Below are 24,434 nucleotides of genomic sequence, written 5' to 3'. Positions count from 1 at the left end.
TATTTTAAAAGGTCCACCTTCTTCAAAAGAAGGCAATAGAATGCATTGTGACAGGTAAAAAACCCTGTACCTCTTGTCCATATTCAAACATAAAAGATATTTAAGAAGTTTTAATTCAAATACTAGCAATAAAAAAATCTCACATATTCTTAGGATGCTAAGTAGTCATTTTATCCCCATTTCAACACTGACTTAACAAAGACATTTTACTAATGTATAAAGTTTCTCTTAACTTGCCTTTGTTGTATAGTTTTCATATATAAATGGACTGAGGATAATTCATTAGGCTTTGTGCGTTTTGTTTGTTTTAAAGGAAACCTGCAAGACTCTGTCCCCAAGACGGTATCCATTCAGGCTGGCGATAGCCATGGCTGCTTCATCATAGTTTGTCATAGTCACAAATCCAAAACCTTTGCACTTGTTTGTGTTAAAGTCACGGATGACCTTCACATTGGTTACTGCTCCAAAGGGTCCAAACATTTGCCACAGAATGCTCTCATCTGCATCAGGTGCCAAATTGTACACAAAAATGCACCATCCTGTTCCTGCATGTCCAGGGATATTAATTCCAGCCAAACTGGTCATACCATCAATGGTCATTGGAGAAAACCTACTAAACAATGTGGGGAAACAAAGAATCAAGGATAAGAATAAAAGAGGGACTATTGTATAGTCAATTCTAAAGCAAACAGACTATTTTCAGTTTTTGAAAACACACCAACCAAACCAAAAATTTAAAAATTGTAAATTACACTTTGAATGTACAGGGAATATGCACAATGCTGATTGGCACTACACAAGTGAGGAACAGAGTCTGGCTAGAAGAAATAAAGAAAAAACCATGCCAGAAACTGATGATTAACAATAAAAAACAAGAGGAATTCCATGGAATAGGACAAAGGAGGTTCTCCCTTAGTGAACGATGCACTGAAATGAAAACTGTTGCAGTTTAACTACTCCACATGCAAAAAGGAACCCAACATAAACCTTAAGGGGAAAAAAAAAGGATTTACAATACTCCAAAATATTTTCTCTAAAAAAAAAAGTATTGGGAAGTTATCAACCTAATGAGTCTTTATTACCTCTTTACTCCATAAGCCATATTGAGCAGATTGTCCAACCTGCAAAACATTTAGCAAAGTGTTCAGTCTTTGGATTCTCTTCAAGGAATTTGGTGTACTATTGCCAGTTTCCTTGAAATGTATCCACAGAATCTGTATGCGAAGTCTGAAAGCTGCTAAGAAGGGACGTATCTTACCATACATCTTACTGCAAATACAGGCATTTGCCCTCAAACATGCATGTTCACATAGGGGAGGTCATGTATGGGAACAAATTTCCCATGTCCAGGTTAGTATAGAAAGTAGTGCCATCACCAGTGACCACATGGTCACTGAATTCTCCAGAAAATAAAGTATTCATACAAGATTCAGTTCTTACTGAAGGGATGCACTTCTAGGGGTCATGGAGCACACAGATCTACCCAGATCAGTGTATTGCTCTATTATTGAAAAGAGAAAGTTACCTCAAGTTACAGAAATTAAAAAACATAAAATATTGAACACTTCAAATTCCAGTTTTGTTTTATCTTACCAGATATTTCTAATGTAGTAAGGTAACCTGCTATTGCATTAGACACTAAGTGTTAATTTCACCTTGCCCAGCTGCAAGTCTTTGGATAAGTGGCATGCAACAAATGCTAGGATGCCAGAGTATCCTTGAAGATTTAAAATTTCTAATTAAACATCTAACTGTTTCCTCAAACTGTGAGGCTGTATGGAAAGGCTATGACTTTATTCCAGGAAGAAACTCATGCATGCCCAGGAAAAAATCCTGTAACATTCCCTCTTACTTTCAAGTGTAGGACTCTACAAAATAAGAATTACCTGTACATTCAGTAAAATAGCAAAGTGTTGATTTTATGCTGAGAGTTACATTAAAACTAGCCAAAAGAAAAAAATTAACCAGCTTGTCCTAGTTTGTATTACAAAACCCATCTTTTTAAGAAGACCCCAGAAAGGATGTTGATACTGAAAAGTCTGAACAATGCCTATACCACAGGCAGAAAGGCAATATGATGCTTTCCAAAACTTGCTTTTTAATCAACATCTCTTTTAGTGCCCATTTGGATAAAGGTAGGGCAATTATCCTCAGAGAGCAAAATGGGATTTACCATTCCTCAGTGCATATTCAATGATTTGTCCTTTGGAGACTGTAAATGAGCACCATTTATGATGGTGTTTTCTGATGGGCTCATATCCAAAAGCATATGGACTTAGATCACCAGATCATGTCACATCAGGTGACTGAACTGTCAAATTGCAAGTTGTTAGAACCCACTGACATGGGTGATTACTTTTGATTACAGGTTCAAAGTCTCACAACTAAAGTAATTTATTCCATACACATGGTATTGTAGTTCAGTCATATTAAAAAAAAAAAAAGTCCCCAAAAACACCCATCTCATCAGTGCTGATCTTGAACAGTCAAAATATGTCAGCTGCCAGGCCCCTGGGCATAAGGGTTGGGGGAAAACTGGCTCCATGCTCCCAGAAGGGGCAAGGCCTCAGGTGGAAGAGTCCAGGCTGGGAGCTAGCCTCCCACTGCCAGCCCTACAGCACTGCTCAGAGAGTCACCTCACCAGCAGTTGCAGTGACTGGGAGTCCTCAGCCCTTTTGAGCTGTTGGGCCCCAGAGTTGTTGGCCCCTTTGTCTCCCTGTCAGACTTGCATGAACATTATATAGTTTTCTGAAGAGGTTTCAAAAACAAAGCGGTATGTTCCAAGCTGCTTCTCTGCAACCTATGAAGATTAGTCAAGCTACCTTTTTGGGAAGATTACTGCAGATACAAAACTTGGTCCTTTTGTTTCATAATAAAACCACCTGCTGTATTAAGTTGAGGAGTGACAGCAGGAATCTAATAGGTCGAAAAGAAAGGAGGCTCCCTGTCTGCTCTAACTCAAAGCTAAGATCATAAATGAATCAATATTTTAAGACTACATTTACATTCCTATCAAAATAATTTCACTATTATGTTACTACAGATTGATTTTAAAATTCCCATTTTCAGCAATACAGGAATTCTGATTAACAAACAGCTACATTTTGTATTGCTTTCTGAAGCAAAACTAGAACAAGTAACAATTAAAAAGTTTTGTTTTCAAACAAAGCCCTTCCTAGGAAGATAGGGTTTTTTTCGTCTGTTTTAGCTGTACAGCATGGTTGAGCATTTGTATTTATTTTTGCCCTGTTTATATTTACCCAACTACTGCTCACTGGTCATGAGCTTGCATTTTGTGATCATACTTGCTTTCGTTTATTATTAGCACACCAGTAAAAATCAAAGGACAGCACAATTAAGTAGCTTATTTCAGTGCCCCTTTCAAGTACAATACACTTCACCCATCCTTTTATCACGCTATGAAGTGTTTAAGAAAAAACTTACAATCCAAAACATGGACACCTGAACAGTTTAAGGGTATGTCTACCCTTCTGGGAAGATCAACTTGCTCAGGGTTGATCTTCCGAGTTCAATTTTGTGTTTCTGGTACAGAGGCACAAAATTAATCTGTCTGGGGTCAGCAGGTGATCCCTGTACTCCTTGCAATAGTGAGGAGGGAGGTCAATGGGAGAATTGCTCCCAATCGACTTCCCTCTACAAAGACAGTCAGGTAAGTATTTTAGATACATCAATTCTAGCTAAGCAACTGCCTTAGCTAGAATTGCGTATCTGAAATATACTTACCCGCCTAGTGTTGGCCAAGCCTAGGTTTCAGAAGCTTACTGTCCATTTCTACTGAAAGTGCTTATTACAAGCGAAACCCAGGTACACTTAAGTTTAAGAACTCCTCTAACCTTTAGAAATGAAGTAAATCTATTTGGGCAGAATTTTAAAACTAACATTTACGGTGGCATTCATCTATAAATTCAGTTATAAATGGATTTAAGATCACCCCTTAGTAGGCATCTCACTGAAGACAAGAGATTTGCCACATAAGGTCTGGTCTTTATTCAAGGGTTAGTATTCTAATCATGTTCATATTAGGTGGTGTTATTACTATGCAAAATGTATAACGTTAAGAGTATAAGGCAATTTATACCACTGTATCATCATCTTCCTGTGCAGAAATAAAAGCTACACTGTTGTAAGCAGATTACCAAGCCAAAAACTGCACAGCAGAAGCTAGAAGTTTTAGGTTTGGTTGTTAGCCTGGTTTGGGACATCCAGAAAGTATGAGAAATGCTATGATTGTGATTATTTATGCGCTTCTTGAAAAAGTACACAGATAAGAGCTCCCAAGGTACATCATCTGCCACACAAGCCCTAAAAAGCAGTGACTTAACCTCTAAACTGTCAATTTATAAACACCCCATTGACAAGATAGCATGTTTTGGAGGAATGAGTCAGAAGGCCCTGAATGCTAATCCTGCCTCTGCCACTGATTCACTGGGTGACTGTCGGTAATTCTGTCCCCACCTATAAGTATGATGTTCCCTGTTCTTATATCAGTTTAACTGACACAGCTTGTGACATTCAATTGGTTAGTGTCTCTACCGTGCTTTCAACACAAGTGTTTAATTTTTCAGTTCGATAGGACTATTTACATTTCTCTCAAAGCCACTGTTTCAGGTAACTTGCAGACATTGATTCAGACACCTGCCTGTTTACATGTTCTGCAGCCATCTCTACTGGGAAGGGAGTTTAATCAAGGTTCCAGAATATGATTTTGCATAACAGGACTGCGTTCAATGATAAATTCCATTACTGCAGAACACATGGGTGCTGTGAGTAACTAACAGCTGGTGTACCCTTACTATTCACATAGCTAGACTAAGACTTGGGCAGACACCATGATCACTATTAAAAAGCTAACACCACACCACTGGAGAGACCCCTCAGTTATGATTACAATAGAAGACTAATGAAAACAACTGTACCTAACATAGGAATGACTCAGGGACTGATGGCCAATCTTACAAGATGCTGAATGCCACAAGACGGAGGCCATGACAGCAAGGAGTTATTTACCTCTGTTTTCAGGTCCACAGAATAACTCTCTCATGATCTTAGCTCATAACACTGCACTCTGGGATGTGTCATCTTAGCAGTGCAATTTTTCACCCCTGCAATCAGCACTGGAGCAGGCAGTCTGCACATGCAAAAAGGGCAAGCCTATTTTTATCCAATATTCAGCGGTTTTCTGAAGTTATTTTTTTTTAAATGCCCTATTTAAGGAAATCCACTGAATACTGAATTAAACCAGTTACCCTTTCCCCTAAGAGACTGCCTGGCCTGCAAAGGAGCGGGACACTTCATGTCACCAGCACTGAATGAGCTGCATGACCGTAGTTGCAGGTCAGCTGCTCAGCAAAGACAGACACTTCACACATCAGATGTGTGGACATTCAGAGTTTTAGTGAGGATGGTTTGTAGTTTTTGTAACTGTGAACACTTTCCAAGGAGATACCAGCAGATCCAGTTTTAACTTGAGCACAAAAGCAGCTGCTTTCACAATAATAGGTAAGCATTTCAAAGTTTAATGTATTCTGGTCACGCACACTAGGCAGGCCCATTGGGGGATGGAGTGCGAGGGGACATGGGGGGCAGCTGTCCCTAGGCATGGTATTTCAAAGGAGTTTGTTGCTCCCACTGCCTCCACTGGCTGGAGTGCATGGTCCATGGGGGGCTCACTGCCTTAATCTCACGCCTTCTGCCCTTGGTCCCATCCCTTCTGGTGCTGGGAAGCTGCCCCCCCACCATCCCACCTTCCACCCAGGCCTGCAGCAATTGTCCATAGGTGTGGGGTGAAGCAAAAAAAAAAAAAAGTGGAGGAAAATACAAATTTAACAGGTTTATGAACATAGATAATATTTGTTTCACTCTTCTCACCATCTGTCCTTTTTGACACACTAAAAAGTGCTGAAAAATACTTAGGGCTGTAAATTCTAACAGCCTGAAAACAAAAGAGCCACAAAAAAAGTAAACACCACACAATGTTGTTATATTTTCAAAATTGAAACACAGGTTTAAACAAATAGATATGGCACACAGAATTTAGAGGTCTACCTGGAGAGAAAAAAAACTAAATGAAAGCTAGGATCGGAGTGGTGTTTGAGCTGTGGCATGCCATGGGCCTAAGGAGAAAATGACATGGTCTAAACCCATGTTAATTGAACTGACTTGCTTACGAAGTAAATTAGTACTCTAGAAAATTGAAAGTAACTTTGAAAGCCATGATTTTCTACCAGGGCTTGAGGAGAAAATATCCTGGTTAATATTGTATTGCTGATTATATAATTAGACACTTTGATCTGGATACATGGCATTGCCTTTTTGGGGTTAAGAAAAGCATTCTGCACCACACATTTGAAAGGTTTTTCAAAAAATATGTCGTCTCCTGTGAATGGTGTGGAGAATGATCACTGGAGGAGAAGGTGGGAGGAGGAAACTGAAATAAGCAGGACCCTGGGATTTCCAGACCTCATTGGTTCTGCTAGAAACTTAACGTATCAACTCACCTAAAGCGTTGAGCCTGCTGAGCTAGAGGTCCAGGGTACCTTCTATTTGGAGACTGATAAAGCTGGGAAAGGATGGCCTGATTGGTTTTTTGGCTTGGATTGTTAGCGAACTTTACAGTGATTGGCTCTGTGGCACCTGGAGGCTTCTGCCCATTCAAACCTTTGATAGCTTCTTCTGCTTCAATCCGCTTGTCAAATCTGATGAATCCTACACCTCTTGATACACCTGATCAGTGTGAAAGAAGCAGTAATTCAGAGACATGCAGAATGACCAACATTAGGGAGATTAAATGTAAGTTTACAGGTTATTATGAACAAAACTTCTAACAGCAGCGATTCAGTTCTGGTGAGAATTACAAAAATGTGATTTCCTACTGTCCAGTCTTATCCATTATAGATACAGTAGGCCACACAGCTTGTATGCAAAGAAGTCTGGAGAAGGAAAGGGAATTCTAGCAGTGAAAGGATTCAAGCAGCTTGGAGGGAAAAATTCTGAAAGTAACATCCATTGAGTCTAGACTTAACTTTATGTGGCACTTTGAAAAAGGACTTTAGAACCAGCTCTAAAATAGACTTGATAAGTAAAAAGACAAAATACACTGGTCCCAATTAAGGTATTTGGCTGGAAGTGAGGGGAGGATGTTCCTATAATTTAGGGACAAAGAATGCCCAGGAGAGTTGTGTCACGTTCAAGACTGAAGCACAAGTTCCAGGTTTCAACAACTGGAATTTGTTACTTTAATATTCAGTGTTCATACTCCTATTAACTTGAAGGGTTTTAATATTTTACTGCACAGGCTTTTAGCACCCCCAGGAAAAAAAAAATCCTTATTTCCTGCTTTTCTTGCCAACAGATCATTCAAAGACACCTACAGTGGAATGTGAGATGAAAACATTTGATGCCATCAGAAAGTAAGGGTGTGCTAATAGCATTGGGGGGTTGGGTTTGTTCTTACGGTGAGATTGAGGAGAACATTAAACCTGAAACTGATTTTAAGCCACTTGTGCTTACTTGGACAAATTCACGTGAATGGGAAGAAACTTGAAACAAAACAACCTTCAAATAACTGCATCAGTAAAAGTACAAGGAAAAAAGAAGTCTGTACACAAGCTCTTAAAGAAAATATGTTCTATTCATAAACAATGCTATTTTGATGTTATAAGTTGTCAAGGAATCTTAATGAGGTGAATGCCACAGGCTCAACTTTACATTTCTGAGATACATCATTACTCATTCTGAATCCAACTTTTCCCTTTACTTCTAGAACTGTGTGAAAAATTATTTAAAATGCTTTAAATACTTCTAGTATAAAAGTTCTTCGGGTAACTTACAAGAATGTATATTTAGGGTCTTCCACCTACTATATTTAGGGGGTACTACACATTTGAAGTTTTAGAAGTCTGCTCACCTGGGTATTTTGGTACTAAATCATACATGCACACACGAGAAATTTAAATGAGTATGAAGTGGTTTTGGGGACAGTGAAACTGCATATATTGGTTTTTAATCACAAAACTGGTGATTCACTTGAGCAGCCTACAAACCACAGCTCGGTGTTTTGAGCTACAGAATACTTACATGCAATTGTTCACTAACTACATATAAGACACAACAGCACGTACAAAAAATAAACTACAAATTTAGGATACTTTCCTTTACAACCAATAATATCCTGTTTATAGAGAATCAGCTAGAAAGGTAAAAAATGTTTTACCCAAGAATGCACCAAAATTAACACTGACAGTTGGAATTTCCATCTACTGCACTGATAGTATGGGGTTAAAAAGGAGTAACAGCGTTGAAGGGACAGAAAAGGATTCCTCTCTCTAATCAATGCCTTAGCTTTTGTCATAGGCCTTCTAAATGCACTCCAGGCATTTCCTCATTTCTGTGTAAACACCTTTAGACTTTACAGACTAACTTTGGTGTAGACAGAAGATGTGTTACTTCCAAATTTCAGTTCTGCCAACTGAATGGTTGTGAGTATACGGGGTGGGCTTGCAATCCAAATCTGACTAAAAGACCACTGGACTTTTTTGGCACCCAGGGTATAGTGAAGGCACCACTATAATAAAAAGTAACAGAGTGAGCCGTGCTAATCTATACACTATCAAAACAAAAAGCACTCAAGTAGCACTTTAAAGACTAGCAAAATAGTTTTTTAGGTGAGCTTTTGTGGGTCTGTCCCACGAAAGCTCACCTAATAAACTATTTTGCTAGTCTTTAAAGTGCTACTTGACTGCTTTTTGTTTTTATTATAAAAAGTAAATCTGCCTGAGTTCCTAGTTTGCTTTTAATGTGTGCTACCACTGCTTAAGTACAGAACTTACCTACTCCTAAGGATCTTAAATTTCATATTCTTCTATGTGCCCTTAGTACGTGATAACCTTGAAAACAGTATTAACAGCAATTACCAGTTCAGGTTTTCTGTAATCTTAGCCTGAGAGAACCAGCTGTGCATTACTGCATACAATTTTGCTTTTTATAAAAAAAGATTGTTTACCACCATTTTATAAGAAGCACAAGGACTGTTTTCATGCAGAAGCTTGGAAAATGAAGATTATAGCAGCTATATATTTATTACAAACCATGAAACAGGCTTCAAACCTGCACCTTCAGGGTAGAAATGACTCAGGCTGGCTCACCACATTGCACAATCTATTTCTGTCCATGCATATTTATGAACAATTCCAGCAGAAAATTACATTTTTCTGGCCCACATATACCTTTGATACATTCTGGAGGCAAAACTCCTGCATTGGAAGGTGGAATATTTCACAAATCTGCCAGTCTGAGAAAGTAAAATACCATGCAAAGCAGTTGCCTACTTACCAGTGACTTGGTCAACTAGAATACGAGAAGTAATAATACGTCCATATTGTGAAAAGAGCTGCTCTAGTTCTTTTTGGGTCATTGTTTTTGGAAGTCCGCTGACATACAGATTTGCATCTCTGATAGAAGCCGAACTTGGTCGTGCATAAGAAACCTTAGGAAAGGAAGGATACATTCATTTAAAAAATGCAATCAGACCACGACTGAAATGAGATAAAACATTGTTCCTTCCACTTAGTCATGACTACAAGTTAACTACAATGGCCCTATTCAAGGAGTTAAATTCCCAATGTTGTCTTTAATGTCAGACAATCCAGAGAACACCATAAAAGCAAAGAAATAGGATTTACTGAGTACTCCAAGCCAGTTAAAGTTTTAGTTTAAAGCCCTATCTCACAGCAAATACAGTGTTATGACTGCATATTTAAGCCAGCTCTTGATAACACACAAAAAAAAAAGCTCTGACAAGTTGAGGCCCTTTAGGGGTAAAGTTAAATAAAAGCTATTTTTATCCAGTCATTTTGTTCTTCCTACCCACTAAAATGCAAGAATTATGGTTAGTTTTAAGATAAATATCAGCTGTCTTAAGATAATCAGTCCAACACATTTGCAACTTTGCTATTCCAGTATTAAAAGTACAGTAAAATTCCTTTAAACCAGACTGACTGTCCCCATAAATGGGCCTATTTTTGCAAGATGTTAGACCATCAGGATTTATGGACTATCTGGCAAAATTTGATGGTCCAGCACACACAAGTCCCTTGAGATATGCGTACCTCGAAATATGCTTAAGTTGAGGCTTGGGTGGTGGGTTGGGGCCGTGGGAGGGGAGCAGAGGCTGGAGTAAAGCCAGGGTACGCAAAAGGTGGTGAAGAAGCTGAAGGTGTGGCAGTGGTGAGCTGTGGTGGGGGAATAGGGAGTTGAACTAGAGCATGGGGGTTTTGGTGACAAATAGTTCAGAAAAATTTGGCACCTCTCCAGTCCTGGACATGCCAGATTAAAAGTAATTTTACTTTTACTTTGCTCCTCTTCTGCATTTGGCTGACTCCGCCGCCTGCCCTCCAAAATACAAATCATTCCTGAAGGTTAGAACTAAAATGGGACTAGAAGTACTACATGAATTTACAATTATTTTTCAGAACAAGTAACCAGGGTGGGCATGCGCCATACTGTTCAAGGTCTGGCATTCTGAAGAGATGCTAGGTACCACAACCAAATCTGACTAATAGTATTGCAAATTCTCTTGGGCATCAGATATTATGAACTTCAGCCAGTTACTTTAAAGACATCTCACTAAAACTGGGATAAGAATTTCTGTCAAGATTTTCAAGACTATGTTCCCAATGTCAGGTTCCTAAATTCTTAAGCCCTTAAAGAAGCAGCCTGACTTCCTAACACTAGGCAAGTCTCAGTTCCCATGGATATCAACATAGCTGCACTGTCACCTTCATGGCTTAAAAAACCAAAAGTCTGTGCAAACACAGCAAGGATAACAGAATCTGGCGTCTTCCCCTTTAGGGTGGCCAGAGTGCTTCTGATCAGTTTCTCCCCTTTTCTGAAGTGATGCCTGCTGACAGGCTGAGGGGAAGTAATGGGGGCAGTTGCTCTGGGGTCCAGCATCTTGAAGGGGCCCAGGGCCCCTTAGGTGCCATGGAAGCACTGCTCTGACAGTCAACATAGCTCTGGGGGTGAGGAGCTGTGCTAACACTACCATTTGTCTCCTTTGGGGTAAATTACAGCTAAAACAGCACAGAAAATAGAGAACCAGAACTGCTGGCTGCAAAGAAATTTTATGGGACCACTGAAAACTTGGCCATACCCATGATAAGTGGTCACCCAGCTAATAAAATCATGCTGCATTACAGACATTGCTGGATGAGAGAGTTCTAGGACTAGAGAGGTTCAACCTGTAATCATCTAACACACGACAAGCAAAGGAAGGAGATGACTGCAGATCAGATACAAGTCTCCCATGGAGACGTTTCTGCAAACCACAATTATCTCAAACATTTATAAATATGCCGTTAAATCTATTCAATTAGCATTGAATGCCAGATATTTCTACTTCTCTATAAATAGTAGTATATAAGTACTACTCTATAAGTAGTAGTGCCTATCTACTGCCTGATCAGAGAAAGATTATTCCTCAAGTTTGTACTGCTTAGAAAAATAATGCACTGAAGACCAGTCAGCACTTTTGTACATAATACTTAATAGGGCTGCTTTTTCTCCATCCAATGCACGGCACATCTCCCACAATTGTCTGCGCAATGCCACAGTGAGTTTTTATTGAAAACTATTTGTAGGTTCTGGTGAAGAGCAGAATCACAGTAGCTCAAAAAACAGCATTACTGATAGCCCTACAGTGATTGCTACCTCCATGGTAATCCTGGGAGAGGATGCAAGTCAGTGTTCAATAGGAGACTGAGGCCCCTATCTTCTCTTGACATCCTCAAATTATGCAGCTGTACATCCAGAGCCGACCAAGCTGCTAGCTGCAAAAGTATGTTAGCTACTGAACTCTGTGACAGAAGAAGGGGAGGAATAAACATTGGGTGAATGGTAGGAAGAGATTTCAGATGCTAGAAGTATCTGCTTCAAGCCTAAACTCAATGTGTGAGCCAGAGACAAAAAAGGGAGATAAAAGTAGTTCCCTGGAAGAAAGGACTCCCTTGCGCAAGACACTGACATCTGTACTATCATGACAGAACACACCATGGAAGATGGGGATATTTGGCCAACACAGCAGCAAGATTATTTGCAGTTTCAAAAAATAAAGCCAACTCTGTCTCCATTCAGCAGGACTGGAAAGAATGCAGATTTATCCTGTACAGAATAGCACTGCTAATTTAGAATAAAGTTTTGCCCCTATTTCTTTAAGGAAACATGGCCATAGTTTTTTCCCTTCCACAAAAGAACACTGCAGGAGTCATACACCAAAACCCTCCCAACAATATGTCTTGTCTATCATTTAATCAGATACTGCAAACCAAAAGCATCAGAGAGAAGAAAAGCAATACTTTTTTTTTTTTTAAAACAAAAAGGTACCTCATTTATCAGCCCACCCATTCCTTTCACAATAAAGTAGTAAAATACTCATTTGCCTTTTTTTTTTTTTTTTTTTTTTTTTTTTTTTTTAAACACACACATTTAATAGTTTTCTTTTGCACTGAAACTGACTTGTGTATTCTTCCCATGCTGTACTGTGGGACTGGGGTTGTGCTATTTGGTGGCACCCTGAAAGTATGAGCTTTCACTAATACTCAACATAAAACAGAAGTACCCTTCCTTATCACTAGATTTCACAGGACTAGCACAATCCTCTGCATACAAACTGTTTAGGAAATATAATTCAATTGATCAGATTTTGTAATTCTTACAAGCAGGCTGCACTGGAAAAATGAAGAGCACTAAGGCTACAACGGAAAAAATAACTGATTAAAGGAAGGAGTTTTAACAGACAGCTACACAGGAGACAGCAGCAGTGAAATGCAATCCTGTATCAGCCTACAGGCAGATGTAAGTTTGCAGATATCATTTGGGAAGTTCATTAAAAAAATCCAAGAGTCATTTTAAGGAGAACAATGAGTTTAAAAAATAAAGGGAAGGGAAGCTCAATTACAACCCAACATTGCTAGTAACTTGTGCCCATCTGATATCACATGCTTAAAACAAGTACGCCTAAAGAAAAACACAACACAGACAGAAAAAATGTTATTTCAGAAGGAGCACTTGCTTACCTAGGATTGCTAATTAGTTTCTAACCCTACTGCCATATAAAATCCACAAACTGGTTGCTTTATCTGCATGCTAAGTACACCATCTGATTCTTTCTTCCCAACATGCGGCTTCTGTACCACTGCTCCAAGCTCTCGTTAGTATAGTAGTTGATTCTGTATGTGATCCAGCCATATATTCTATATCCATTTAATTAACAACTATGCTCAAAGTTACTTGCAAAGCTGTTTCTACAGGTGAATATTTAATGGCTGAAGATCAAGGTTATGCAATGTCAAAACCACTCAGCACACAATCTAAGTTGAAAGGCAGCCAGAAAGCTTACAATTTTAATATTTAAAGATGATACACATTGTACAATGCTCACACAGCTACTATGGAGACAAATATTAAAAACAAGCTTTACGGAATTTTCCATTATCCTACAAACTGCATCGTAAATAAAGACAAGGGATCTTAGAATGGCATCTCAAACAGTGGCTGAAAAAGATAAGGAAGCTCTGTATTTAGCTATTTTCTTTTAATTCAGTCTAAAAGATTTGCTTTTCTTAAAAACAATCCATTACTGGAATTCAATTTTTTGTTCTCTCAAAGATCTTGAGTTACTGCAAGAAGAAAGGTAGAGAGAGAATATGGTCTCCACAAAGGAAGAAACTTCAACCAATTCCTGTGCATGTACCATTACCTCAGTGCTGTACTGAGTTGCAAGACCAAATTAGCCCCTTTAAAAAACAAACAAACACAAAAAAACAGTAAGTCAGGATATTTTTCTGGCATCCAAAATACAGGGCTGTCCCACCCAACATGTGTCACCTTATATGCATCTAGGAACCTTTGAAAGCAGGGACAAGATTCATGCTTTGAGAGATGAGAAGCTGAATGTTCCAAACAGGGGCATTGAACGTTTCTGCAAACTTCACAGGTGATTTATGAGCCCCTTCCATGCCTTCATAAGGAAGGGCAAAAACATTTAATATGATTGCACTGTAGTTTTCAAATGCTATTCCTTCTGAACCAAAAGAATATAGTCATATTAGGAATTTTAACGTCTTGGATGCCAGTCAAGAACTCTTCCCACAGTACCTTACTACTGATAAGAGATGCTGAAGTACACAGGAGAGAAAGATTCAGATCCTACTTTTCATTAATTTAACACTATCCTTGGAACAGGAAATGATAAAATTTGTTGCAATTCCATTCTGGATGAGCTATTCTTCCCTACCAAACCTGAAAAGGAAAAAGCTTCATTTCCCAGCATTATATCCACTTCAAGGCAGGAGCTTTTGAATTTTTTTTCATGTGCACCCTCCTGAAAGTGTTCCCGAACTCCTCAATCCATAAACCACTGCTTTAAGCAGAAACTATTCCCTGCATATATAAAGTTACCTTGTTAAACATGTTAATTTTGATAGATCACCTTAAGAGCAGCAAGCTGATTCTAGCATTTGTTCTAGCCAAAGACATGATAAATTACATTTCATTCCGTAAAGAAAGTTTAAGCTCAACCTCTGCAAAACTAGTGTAATTCATTAAAAGTTGTTTAACATGCTGCCATTCTTGCGTAAATTAAATACTAGACCTAAATATATTATGTTCCCATCAAACTTTGTATTTACCACTAGCACTATTGCCATTAAAAGGTTATAGGTCCAGTGCCATGTTTTAGGAGACAAGCACCAACAAGTGGAGTGAAGGCTCCATATGCTATGGCTACACTCTGGTTTCTATCTTTGAAGACATCTGTATCCTGAAATAGAAACCTGTAGCTGAACACTGTGCTTGAAATAGCAGGGCTACTTTGAGCGTAGTATTTTGTTCCCACTACCCCTCATTGTGAGAGAGAAAGCAAGAAGTTTGAAATAGGTTACCTCGAAATAACTTGCACAATGTGTGTTGCACAAGTTATTGTGTGTCACGGCTTATGTGTAGCTGTAGCCTCCGACACCAACGTATGGGTCAACTCTGACTTGGTACAGATCACCTCAGGGATTGAAGAGAACAGTTTTTCCATTCAGGCTCAAGGTAAAAACTAAGGACCATCAATAAGGGCCTCAGTTAACATCAATCATGCCCACTGGGGCCTGGGCTGTAACTGCCATGCATACGATAGCAATGATTTGAACGAGATTTGTCTACACAGCGGTCAACTACCTTTCCATCTGAGAGCAGTACACACTGCTATCAGATTTTTTTTTTTTTGGGCAGGGTATTAACCACAAAGCCCTAGGGCTGGGCTGAAGCTGGGATTGCAAAAGGAGCTCACGTGGGTAGTGTTGCAGTTGACACTTTAGTACACCACACCACCAAACCAGGGGGGTTTTAATTCCTAAACATGTGTCTCTAAGATCAAATTCACATTAAAACAGAAGAGTTTGATAACTTTGCCTAAACTGCTCTCTCTTTACATCTTAGTATCTGACTCACGTAACATGACTGCAGATTGTTATCTTACCAAATTGTGCATGAACACGTCGAAGTGCAAAACTCATTGCTAGTTGTGTTACCAACCATAACAAATTTGGAGAAACAGGAGCTCTTAGTCCAAGATGGATACATCAGTAATGCCTCTCTGCAAACCAGAAAGGTATTTAGATGAAGATGTGCCAGTTGATCCAGTATACAGTGCAGGGGTTTTGAAGCACTCTCAGATGAAAAGAGATTACTACAGTCTACAGAACCCCCTTTGTATCACACAAAAGATCTACCAGCAGCAGGATCATTTGTCAGAGTCCTGTCTCTTTAGCCCGGCCATCATGGACACATGCAACCTACAGCAACTCTAGATGCATGCCTACCCACTAGAAGAAGTTACCTGGTTTCTCCCTTTATTTAATAACATCACTGTAGCATAATGCTCGCATACGGGCACACTGAAGTCTGGCACTTATTTAAAATCACTCTATAAGCTGGATCACAAGTGATGCTCGTCTTTGAATCCACTGTTAGAAATCCAGAACTATTCCTGGTATTCCACTGACCACTTGGCATGATTTTTTTTAAGCCTTCAGCTGTATTCCAAAGACTCCCAACAGAGAAGGCAGGATTTATAGTTCCCACTTATAGACCTCAACCTAAAGGATCAAAGCCTATGAGGAAAACCAGTATTAGACCCACTTTACCTGTAGGCAATTAAGACTCAAAGATTAAGTGACACAGCCATCGTAAGTCTATGGGAAAGCTGGAAATGTACAGATCTTAGGAGTCCCAGTTATCAGGAAGCTGAAGTACAAGCTAATCTGTCCTGCTTGATCTAACAGCAAGTAAAAACACTAATTCTCACACGCTAGTGTATCACGAGGATTTAGATACAGAGCATCATTTCTAGAAATTTCTTGCTACTGTGATTTGTTTCCGTCTCCATCTGGAAACAAGCACACACCTGCCTGCAGGATGTGCATATGAACTAGCACTGTTCATTCTACTTCTGGCTCAGATGGATGCATGGAGAGGCTACAACCCATATAAATGCAGTGACATCTCCTAGGCAGGATGGACAGTTGCAACACATTACACCACAACATCCCACAGAGTCTATTCACAGGTTTAAATCAGCCTCCTTCAGATTTTCAAGGATCTCACTCAACCCTGAACTGTGCTATTTCACCCAGTCTGGTTCCCCATCAGTAACTCAGAGAGCAGAGCTTGTCAGACACAGCTGTGAAGTCCTACTACCAAGTGGCCAAGAAGGGGAGGTACGTTACATGCAAAGAGATCTCAACCAATCGATGTAACGTCCTATTAGAGACAGTCAAACCCCACTCTGCAACCTGCATTACTTCCTGGGACTGCATGTTTTACAATCACCACAAGAAAGCCAAGGCTTCCAGGTTCTCACAAGGAGTCCCCAAACTATAGCCATATGCAACTGATGTCTGCTAAAGAGCAGTCCAGGGTCATACTTTTTGCAAGTTTTGCTTTTATTTTTTGTTAGAATCTACTGCTAGACTGATACAACAGTATTAAATGGCCCTTTGCAGATGCACAGACAACTGCTACAATATTACACTAGACCATGCAGCCAATTTTAAAAAGAGTATGTTTGAATAAGCCTTGCAATTCCCCTTTTTCTACTGAAAAAGTGTCAGTTCTGTAGCAAGGGGTTATTGGATAAGAGAGTTAAGAATTGCTTCTATAACTGATGTTCTACAAGATGCGTTTCTCGTGACCCGGCTTGATTGCTGAGCCTTTGGAGAGGCCTAGAGTGGCATCCAGAATGCCACCTCCTAGAAACCACCATGGCCATGTAGTGAGCTGGAGTCAGCTGCATCAGAGGTCATCTGGAGTGCCTGTTTGGCTCCTGTAGTGCCCTCATCAGCCAAAGCCCAGAACTACTTCTGGAGGCCTGGGGAAGGGCAGATTAAAATTGACCATAGCCTGCCACATTCACAACAGAGGTGGCCATCAGGGCTTGGTAATTTTCCACTCAGGCTAGAAGCTGAATAAGCCAAGAAGATGGACTTGCCTTGAACTTTAATCTTAGGAGTGGCCTAGGTCTGTCCTCATCATTCCCATCTATTTACCATGAGGAAGTTGGTCATTAAGCTGCAAGAAGAGGTAGTCACATCCCTTAGTGACAAATTTCTGCACCGCCTTTTTGGAAATGGGCAGGCTGGAAGGGGCCTGCCACAGGGCTTTGGCCAATTTTCACAACCCTTTCATGTAAAGGGAAGGCCTGGAGAGAGTGTCCCAGAGGCCACCTGGTCCAGTATGCCCAAAAGAGTATCTACCAGATTTTCCAGTTCCCCAGCTTGGACGCTGGAGGTTAGAGGCAGCCTTTTTCAGGAAGTCCTGGTATGGCTTCAAATCATCTGCTGCTTTTAGCCATATTGATTGGATCAAGCTGTTTCCTTACCAGCACTTTTTTGGTAGTTAATGTTTAAAAAACAGTACTGTTTTCTCTCTGCTGCTATGCAATCAGGCTATGGCTACACCATAGCCATAAATCAAAATAACTAAGCAATTTGTGTTGCAGAAATTGCATAAATTCTGAGCTTACTGCCATCAAAATAAGTGGGTATTCTGAATTTTCTGCTACCCCTTGTATGGCAAGGGGTAGCGGGAATGAAATATTGTGCTCAAAATGGTGCTGCTGGCTCAAGCATGGTGTTTAGCCATGGAGTTGCTTTTTCAGGATAGCACTGTATCCCAACACAACAATAACTATACTTATATACTTAGCCTCCCACACTTATGGTTCCAAGTGAGGCAAGTGAGTGAGTGGTCACTTCATAACCAAGGTTTTACTGTACTTGCCACTGCAAAGCACATTCTTCCAAGTCTCAGCTCTCTCAATACATTTCAAAGACAAAGCAACAATTGCACATACAATGCCAATTTAATATTTCTCAGGAATGCTTTTATAACTATGGAAATCATGAAACAAAAACCCCTTTTAGGTTGATGACAGAAACTAAATATTTAATTTTCAGCCAAAAACTGGGATAACCATGAGTCGATTAGAGGTCAATCAACTTAAATCTTTCAAGAGTTTTACATTTTAAGAAACATCCATATTTTATTATAAAAATGGTAAAAAAGGTCTTCAGGAGTGACTGTGTATTGAGTCTTGTTAGAACAAATTTTACAAGGGGACTGACAAAAGTGATTTCAAATGGAAATACTGACAAAGCTTTAACTATAGCATAGCAAGACAACTATAATTACCATTTAATAGAATTCCTGCAGAAACGTAGGTAAAAAAAAACACCTTTACTTTGTTCAAAGATAAATTGTTGAGTCGTCTTGATGGGCTAAATACCTCAGGACTGTAGTCTCAAGATAAACGAAAGTGCTTTGCAGAACTGAAGCAGCAGAACATTCTAGCATTATGCCCTTTCCCTCTCTGCTGATATCAAGTTCTCTTGATTTAACTGAAGGTCCAGATAGAAGCCCCTCTTGCCACTTGATAGACCAACATTCTTTAAACAGTGCAAGAAAAGCAATGAAGGATTCTCCTCCTCACCCCCAAAGTTGGTCTCCAGAATCCTAACAAGTTTTATCCAACAAACACATCTCTCAGATCAAGATCATTAGTTAGGGGAGGAAGATCACTAAATACATATCCCAAAGATTCCTTTGTTAATATACGTCCATTAACATGCAAAGGTCAGACCTACAAGTGGCAATTTGATTGAAAAATACCCTCATTGCTACATACATTCAGCACTAGCAGAAGTCTGCTTAAGAAGTTAGTGAGCCTATGCACTAGCCGCACTGCCACTATATTATATACAGCGCACAGCAACCGTTTTAAAACACTGTCATAAGCAGGGAATGTTCTTTGGCAAGCAACAAATCATGTTACAAAAGTTGATTAGATGATTGATAAGATGATTACCTAGTTTGGCAACAGGAATGGTTCACAATTAACCAAGCATTGCTACTGAATGAAGAAATGAAGCACACGCCATTTCAAAAGCTGTGTGCACCTGTTGTATTTTCCTCATTTCACATCTCCTTTAAATATGGCATATAATTTCTTGGCACTCAGATGAGAACATATTTTACAACGGTCTTCCCATTTTACGATTGTGTTGCATTACACTAACTTCTATTAGACAGTTGGTGGTGGTAACAATGAAGGGAATCTTCACTAAACACATATGGTTAAGAAATCCAGAAAAATTAACTTTCTGCCAACTTGGCATGAATGACACTCAATTTTAATCCTAAGGGTTTTGTTTTGAAATATATGCAAAAGCTATGGAAGAGGGGAAGAAACCTTACAGATTTAATACTTTTGATTAAATATTTCTTAATTGATGTTCCCTGACAGGTGATAATACCTGGATAGTCAACCAAAAATGTTTCTTGCAGGAATCTTGAAAGAAGTGTTTAACCTGCTTTTGTCCAGCAAGAAACCAAATAACTTTCAAAGATGGATTGAGTTCTGGAAGTTGAATTTGCTGACAAAAGCCAAAACACAAAGAAACACTTTGAATGGTTCTACTTGAAGCTCATTTAGGATTAAGAAAATATACATATCAATGTCAGTGGTGATCTCAGAAAATTCCATGCCAACTCTTGCAATTAAGTAAACTCTGATAATCTCTCCCATACTATATGGTTAACCTTTAACCTTGCATTTTAGCCCAATTCAATCTGAATTGGCATGATGAGGGTGGGGAAAATATTCACCAATATATATCTGCGAGACACCACTCCCCTAAGGGATGTCATCCAGAAGTCAACTTTGCACATCCAAGTAGTTTTCCTCCTCTAAGCAGAGAAGTTTGATTGATTGATAAAAGTGCAGAAAAGCTGTTTCCCCATTCCCATCCATGACAGCTTAAACTACTACACCCAGTTTCATTTTTGACATCGGGTAGAAAAATTAAGTTGTCTGCACCTGTCTTTATAGACAGCGCCTCTCCTCAGACCGTCAGCTTTGCAACTTGGTAGCAGTTTTAAGTAAACATGAAGAGTAGACTAGACCACTGGAGATGCCTGTTCTTATGCCAATATTTGTTTTTTCTAAATGTGAAATTGTTCTGACAAACCAAATTGACACACATAATTGGCGCTCTCAGTCTTTGTTCAACACACTAATATATCCACCAGCTTATTTTCCTAGTATCTGTAGGCATCTTTTCAAGCCTCACTATCTTCTGCCCCGGAGGGTATAAACTTTCCCAGAGAGTGAATACATATAAGCAAGTAGAACCAGATGAAAGGATAAGAAAGAAAGAGAAGAGCGTGTACTGATCCCAGTCACAAGTTAGATTTTTTTCAACCAGTTCATTTTCTGTTCTTATGAATAACTCTGCACTAAGAAGGGTTCCAATAAGCACTGTGCTCCAAAAACAAAAACAAACAGCATGGGTGGGGGGCATTGAGAGAATCACAAAATGCTTTCTAGAAAACTAAAAGTACCATCTTACGATCAAACTGTTTGGTAAGCTGAATTCAATATCTCAATGTGATTAGATCAGCAGATTGAGTCTGCACACCCTAACTGCTAGAACTGTCAATTTGAAACAAGGATTTCTACCTTTTTGTCCTCTGTGTGCAGCACCTAGCAGAATCTACCTTTGATACCAGCCTGGGGCCTCTTGATACTACCACAATACACTATAGACGTCTATTGCCAAAGGTCAGCATGACAGAAATTTAAAACTTGCTGTCACTACTACAATGGGCCTGAAATTGAAAAAATACAAGTATTTTTAACAAAGTCATTCCATGACTTTGGAATGAGTTAAAATACCTCTCCTACTGTCTTTACATTTGTATTTCTAAATACTCAGCTGAAGAAGCTGCCACTGAATCTGCAAAATGCATGGGAGACAAGGCCCGTAGTGTCAATTACGTCTCCAGCTCTTAATCACATTCTATTGTGGAAATCAAATATTGAGGGACAGCCTCACACTTTGAACTAAATGTGTGAAGGCTAAGAATTATCTCCCTGCTGATATGCGAAACTAACAATAAAGGACCAGTTTGTGCACGTTAGTATTTTTGCCAGATCTAGACTGCTGCGGAAAGAGCACCACATACTAACAGAAACAGAATGAAGTCTTTAGCTACAAAATAACTCTGGTACAATTCACAAGACTGATATGGTACTAGCTGGGTCGCTGCTTAGAGAAGACTAAGATGGCAAACTTCACCCATATGTGCATTCTGTATCAACACAAGCCTTTAGGATTAATGCCATATCAGTATATACACCGTAGATAAGCAACTTGTCTTACACAAGTCACTAATTCAGAGCTGATTAGTGACTCAGAAAAGATGACCTAAGCAGCTTACACAATCACAGAATGCCAGAGCTGGAAGGAAACTTGAGGACATCATGTTCAGTCCCCTGCACTCATGGCAGGACCAAGGACCATCTCTAGACCAGTCCTGACAGGCGTTATCTAACCTGCTCTTAAACATCTCCCATGATGTGAATTCTACAAACCTCCACAGGCACCTTATTCCAGTGCTTAACCACCCAGACAGTTAGGAAGTTTTTCCCTAATGTCCAACCTAAAAGAAAGGTTACTAAACGTAGTAACGGTGGTTCTTCGAGATGCGTCCCTGTGGGTGCTCCACATTAGGTGTCGGGCTCGCCCAGCGCCGCAGATCGGATCTTCCAAGCAGTTTCTGCCGGACCACGCATGCGCCGGTGCGCGCCGCTCCCTTGCGCGCTTCTGGCCACGTGTGCGATCCGGTCCCTGCCAGTTCCTTGACCAACCGCCTCGGATGCTCCTGCAAAACGCTAAACAGAGATCCGAAGCGGGGAGGATGGGCGGGTAGTGGAGCACCCACAGGGACACATCTCGAAGAACCACCGTTACTACGGTGAGTAACCTCTCTTTCTTCTTCGAGTGTCCCCGTGGGTGCTCCACATTAGGTGACTACCCAGCAGTAACCCAAGATAGGAGGTGGGTAATCGGATCATGTACAGCTTGTCCCCAAGAGGACCGCTGTTGAGAGCTGGGTATCCCTCTTGGAATACCCTGTGAAGGGCGTAGTGCTTGGCGAAGGTGTCACAGGATGACCAGGTCGCCGCTCTGCAGATGTCCTTTAGCGCAACGCCCTTGAAAAAGGCTGTTGATGCCGCCACCGCCCTAGTGGAGTGAGCCCTGGGAGGGGCCAGTAAAGGAGTCTTCTTGAGTTCGTAGCACATTTTTATGCAGGATACGATGTGCTTCGAGATTCTCTGTGAAGAGAGAGACCTTCTCCTTTAGATTTGGGAGTGAGAGAGACCAGGAGTCTATCCGTTTTCCGGATGGGCTTGGTCCTGTCTATATAGAAGGCCAGCACCCTCCTCACGTCCAGAAGGTGTAGGCGCGCCTCTTCATTAGAGTTATGAGGCTTTGGGTAAAACAAAGGTAAAACAATAGGTTCGTTAATATGAAACTCTGAAGAAACCTTAGGAACAAAGGCTGGATGCAGCCGTAGAGTCACCGCCTCCTTGGAAAAAACAGTGCAGGGTAGCGTTGCCATAACTGCTGCAAGCTCACCTGACCCTGCGAGCTGAAGTGATTGCGAGAAGGAAGGTCATCTTTATTGTAAGGAGGCGGAGGGAAACCGTGGCTCCCGTTAGCGCATTAAGCACCAGGTCCAACTTCCACGAAGGCGGAAGCAGTTTCCGAGGGGGGTATAGGTTTACCAACCCTTTGAGGAACCTGGTAACCATGGGATGGGCGAACACCGTGTGCCCTTCCTCTTCGTGTCTGAACGCCGAAAAGGCAGCAAGGTGGACCTTTAAACGAGGATAGTGAGAGTCCTCCTCTCTTGGAGGTCCAGTAAATACTCTAATATTACAGGTATAGCCCCTCTTTCGGTGCCTATCTGTTTGGTAGAACACCATGCCATGAAGCGAGTCCATTTCTGCTTGTAGGTCTTCCTGGTGGAAGTCCTCCTGCTACTTTCTAGGACTTGTTGCACTTCCTCCGTACATGTGCTCTCTAGGGAGCTGAGCCATGGATTAACCACACTTGTAGCCGCAGGCCTTGGGGGTGCGGATGCACTATGGACCCCTGGGCTTGCGTGAGCAGATCCAGCGCCACCGGAAGGGGCATTGGTGGACGGTCCGACATGCGCAGGAGTAGGGGGAACCATTGCTGTCGATCCCACATTGGGACTATCAGGATTATTCGGGCTCCTTCCCTCCTGGCTTTCTGCAAGACTTTGTGGATCAGCACTGTGGGAGGAAAAGCGTAAAGCAGGGGGCCCCTCCAGGAGATCGCGAATGCGTCCCCCAGGGACCCCTGTCCCAGTCCTGCCCTGGAGCAGAATCGTGGGCACTTCTTGTTGTGTTGAGTGGCAAAACAGGTCTACCTGGGGAAAGCCCCATGCATGAAAAAAATCGGTCGTAGCAGATCGGGACGGATCTGCCACTCATGCGCGAGTGCGAAACGCCTGCTCAGCTGGCCTGCCTTCACATTGTGAGCACCTGGTAAGTACGAGGCTTTCAAGATTATATTGTTGGCGATGCACCAGTTCCACAACCGGACTGCTTCTGCACATAAGGCATGGGACCAAGCTCCTCCTTGCCGATTTATATAAAACATGGTGGAGGAATTGTCTGTACTGATCCCGACTACTTTGCCTTGTATATGGTCTCGAAAGTGTCTGCAGGCGTTGAACACTGCTCTGAGTTCCAGTATATTTATGGGCAGTGACTGTTCCGTGGAGGACCACAGTCCTTGCGTCACCTCTTCGCCCATGTGTGCTCCCCACCCTACGTGGGAGGCATCTGTAGTAAGAAAAACCGATATTTGTGGTTGGTGGAAGGGTACCCCTGTTAGCATGTTCTTGGGGTTTACCCACCATTGCAGGGATTTGCGCACCTCTGTTGTGGGCAACACCACCCTGTGAACGGTGTGTGCTTCCGGTTTGTATACGCTCGC

At 40.8% G+C, this 24,434-nt stretch overlaps 1 protein-coding gene across 7 annotated transcripts in view; it reads right to left on the bottom strand.

Annotated features, from left to right (window-relative positions):
* Window positions 1-282: 282 nt before the first annotated feature.
* The window catches only part of ELAVL2 (ELAV like RNA binding protein 2), a 61,300-nt gene continuing 37,148 nt past the window's right edge, over window positions 283-24,434 (bottom strand). For 2 of the 7 annotated variants that reach the window (XM_074994057.1, XM_074994059.1), the window contains exons 4-7: window positions 9,352-9,505; window positions 6,519-6,744; window positions 1,083-1,121; window positions 283-613 (exon numbers count right to left, since the gene is read on the bottom strand). In XM_074994057.1, the coding sequence (XP_074850158.1) occupies window positions 283-613; window positions 1,083-1,121; window positions 6,519-6,744; window positions 9,352-9,505 (750 nt within the window). Of the gene's footprint in view, window positions 680-1,082; window positions 1,122-6,518; window positions 6,745-9,351; window positions 9,506-24,434 lie in introns of all 7 variants that reach the window. The other 5 variants (XM_074994058.1, XM_074994060.1, XM_074994062.1 and 2 more) reach the window with 4 other exon arrangements.

Source organism: Carettochelys insculpta, chromosome 5, assembly GCF_033958435.1.
Source record: "Carettochelys insculpta isolate YL-2023 chromosome 5, ASM3395843v1, whole genome shotgun sequence".
NCBI classification, from domain to species: domain Eukaryota; kingdom Metazoa; phylum Chordata; order Testudines; family Carettochelyidae; genus Carettochelys; species Carettochelys insculpta.
The sequence above is the reverse complement of the archived record's forward strand: the minus strand, read 5'-3'. Positions and strand labels throughout refer to the sequence as shown.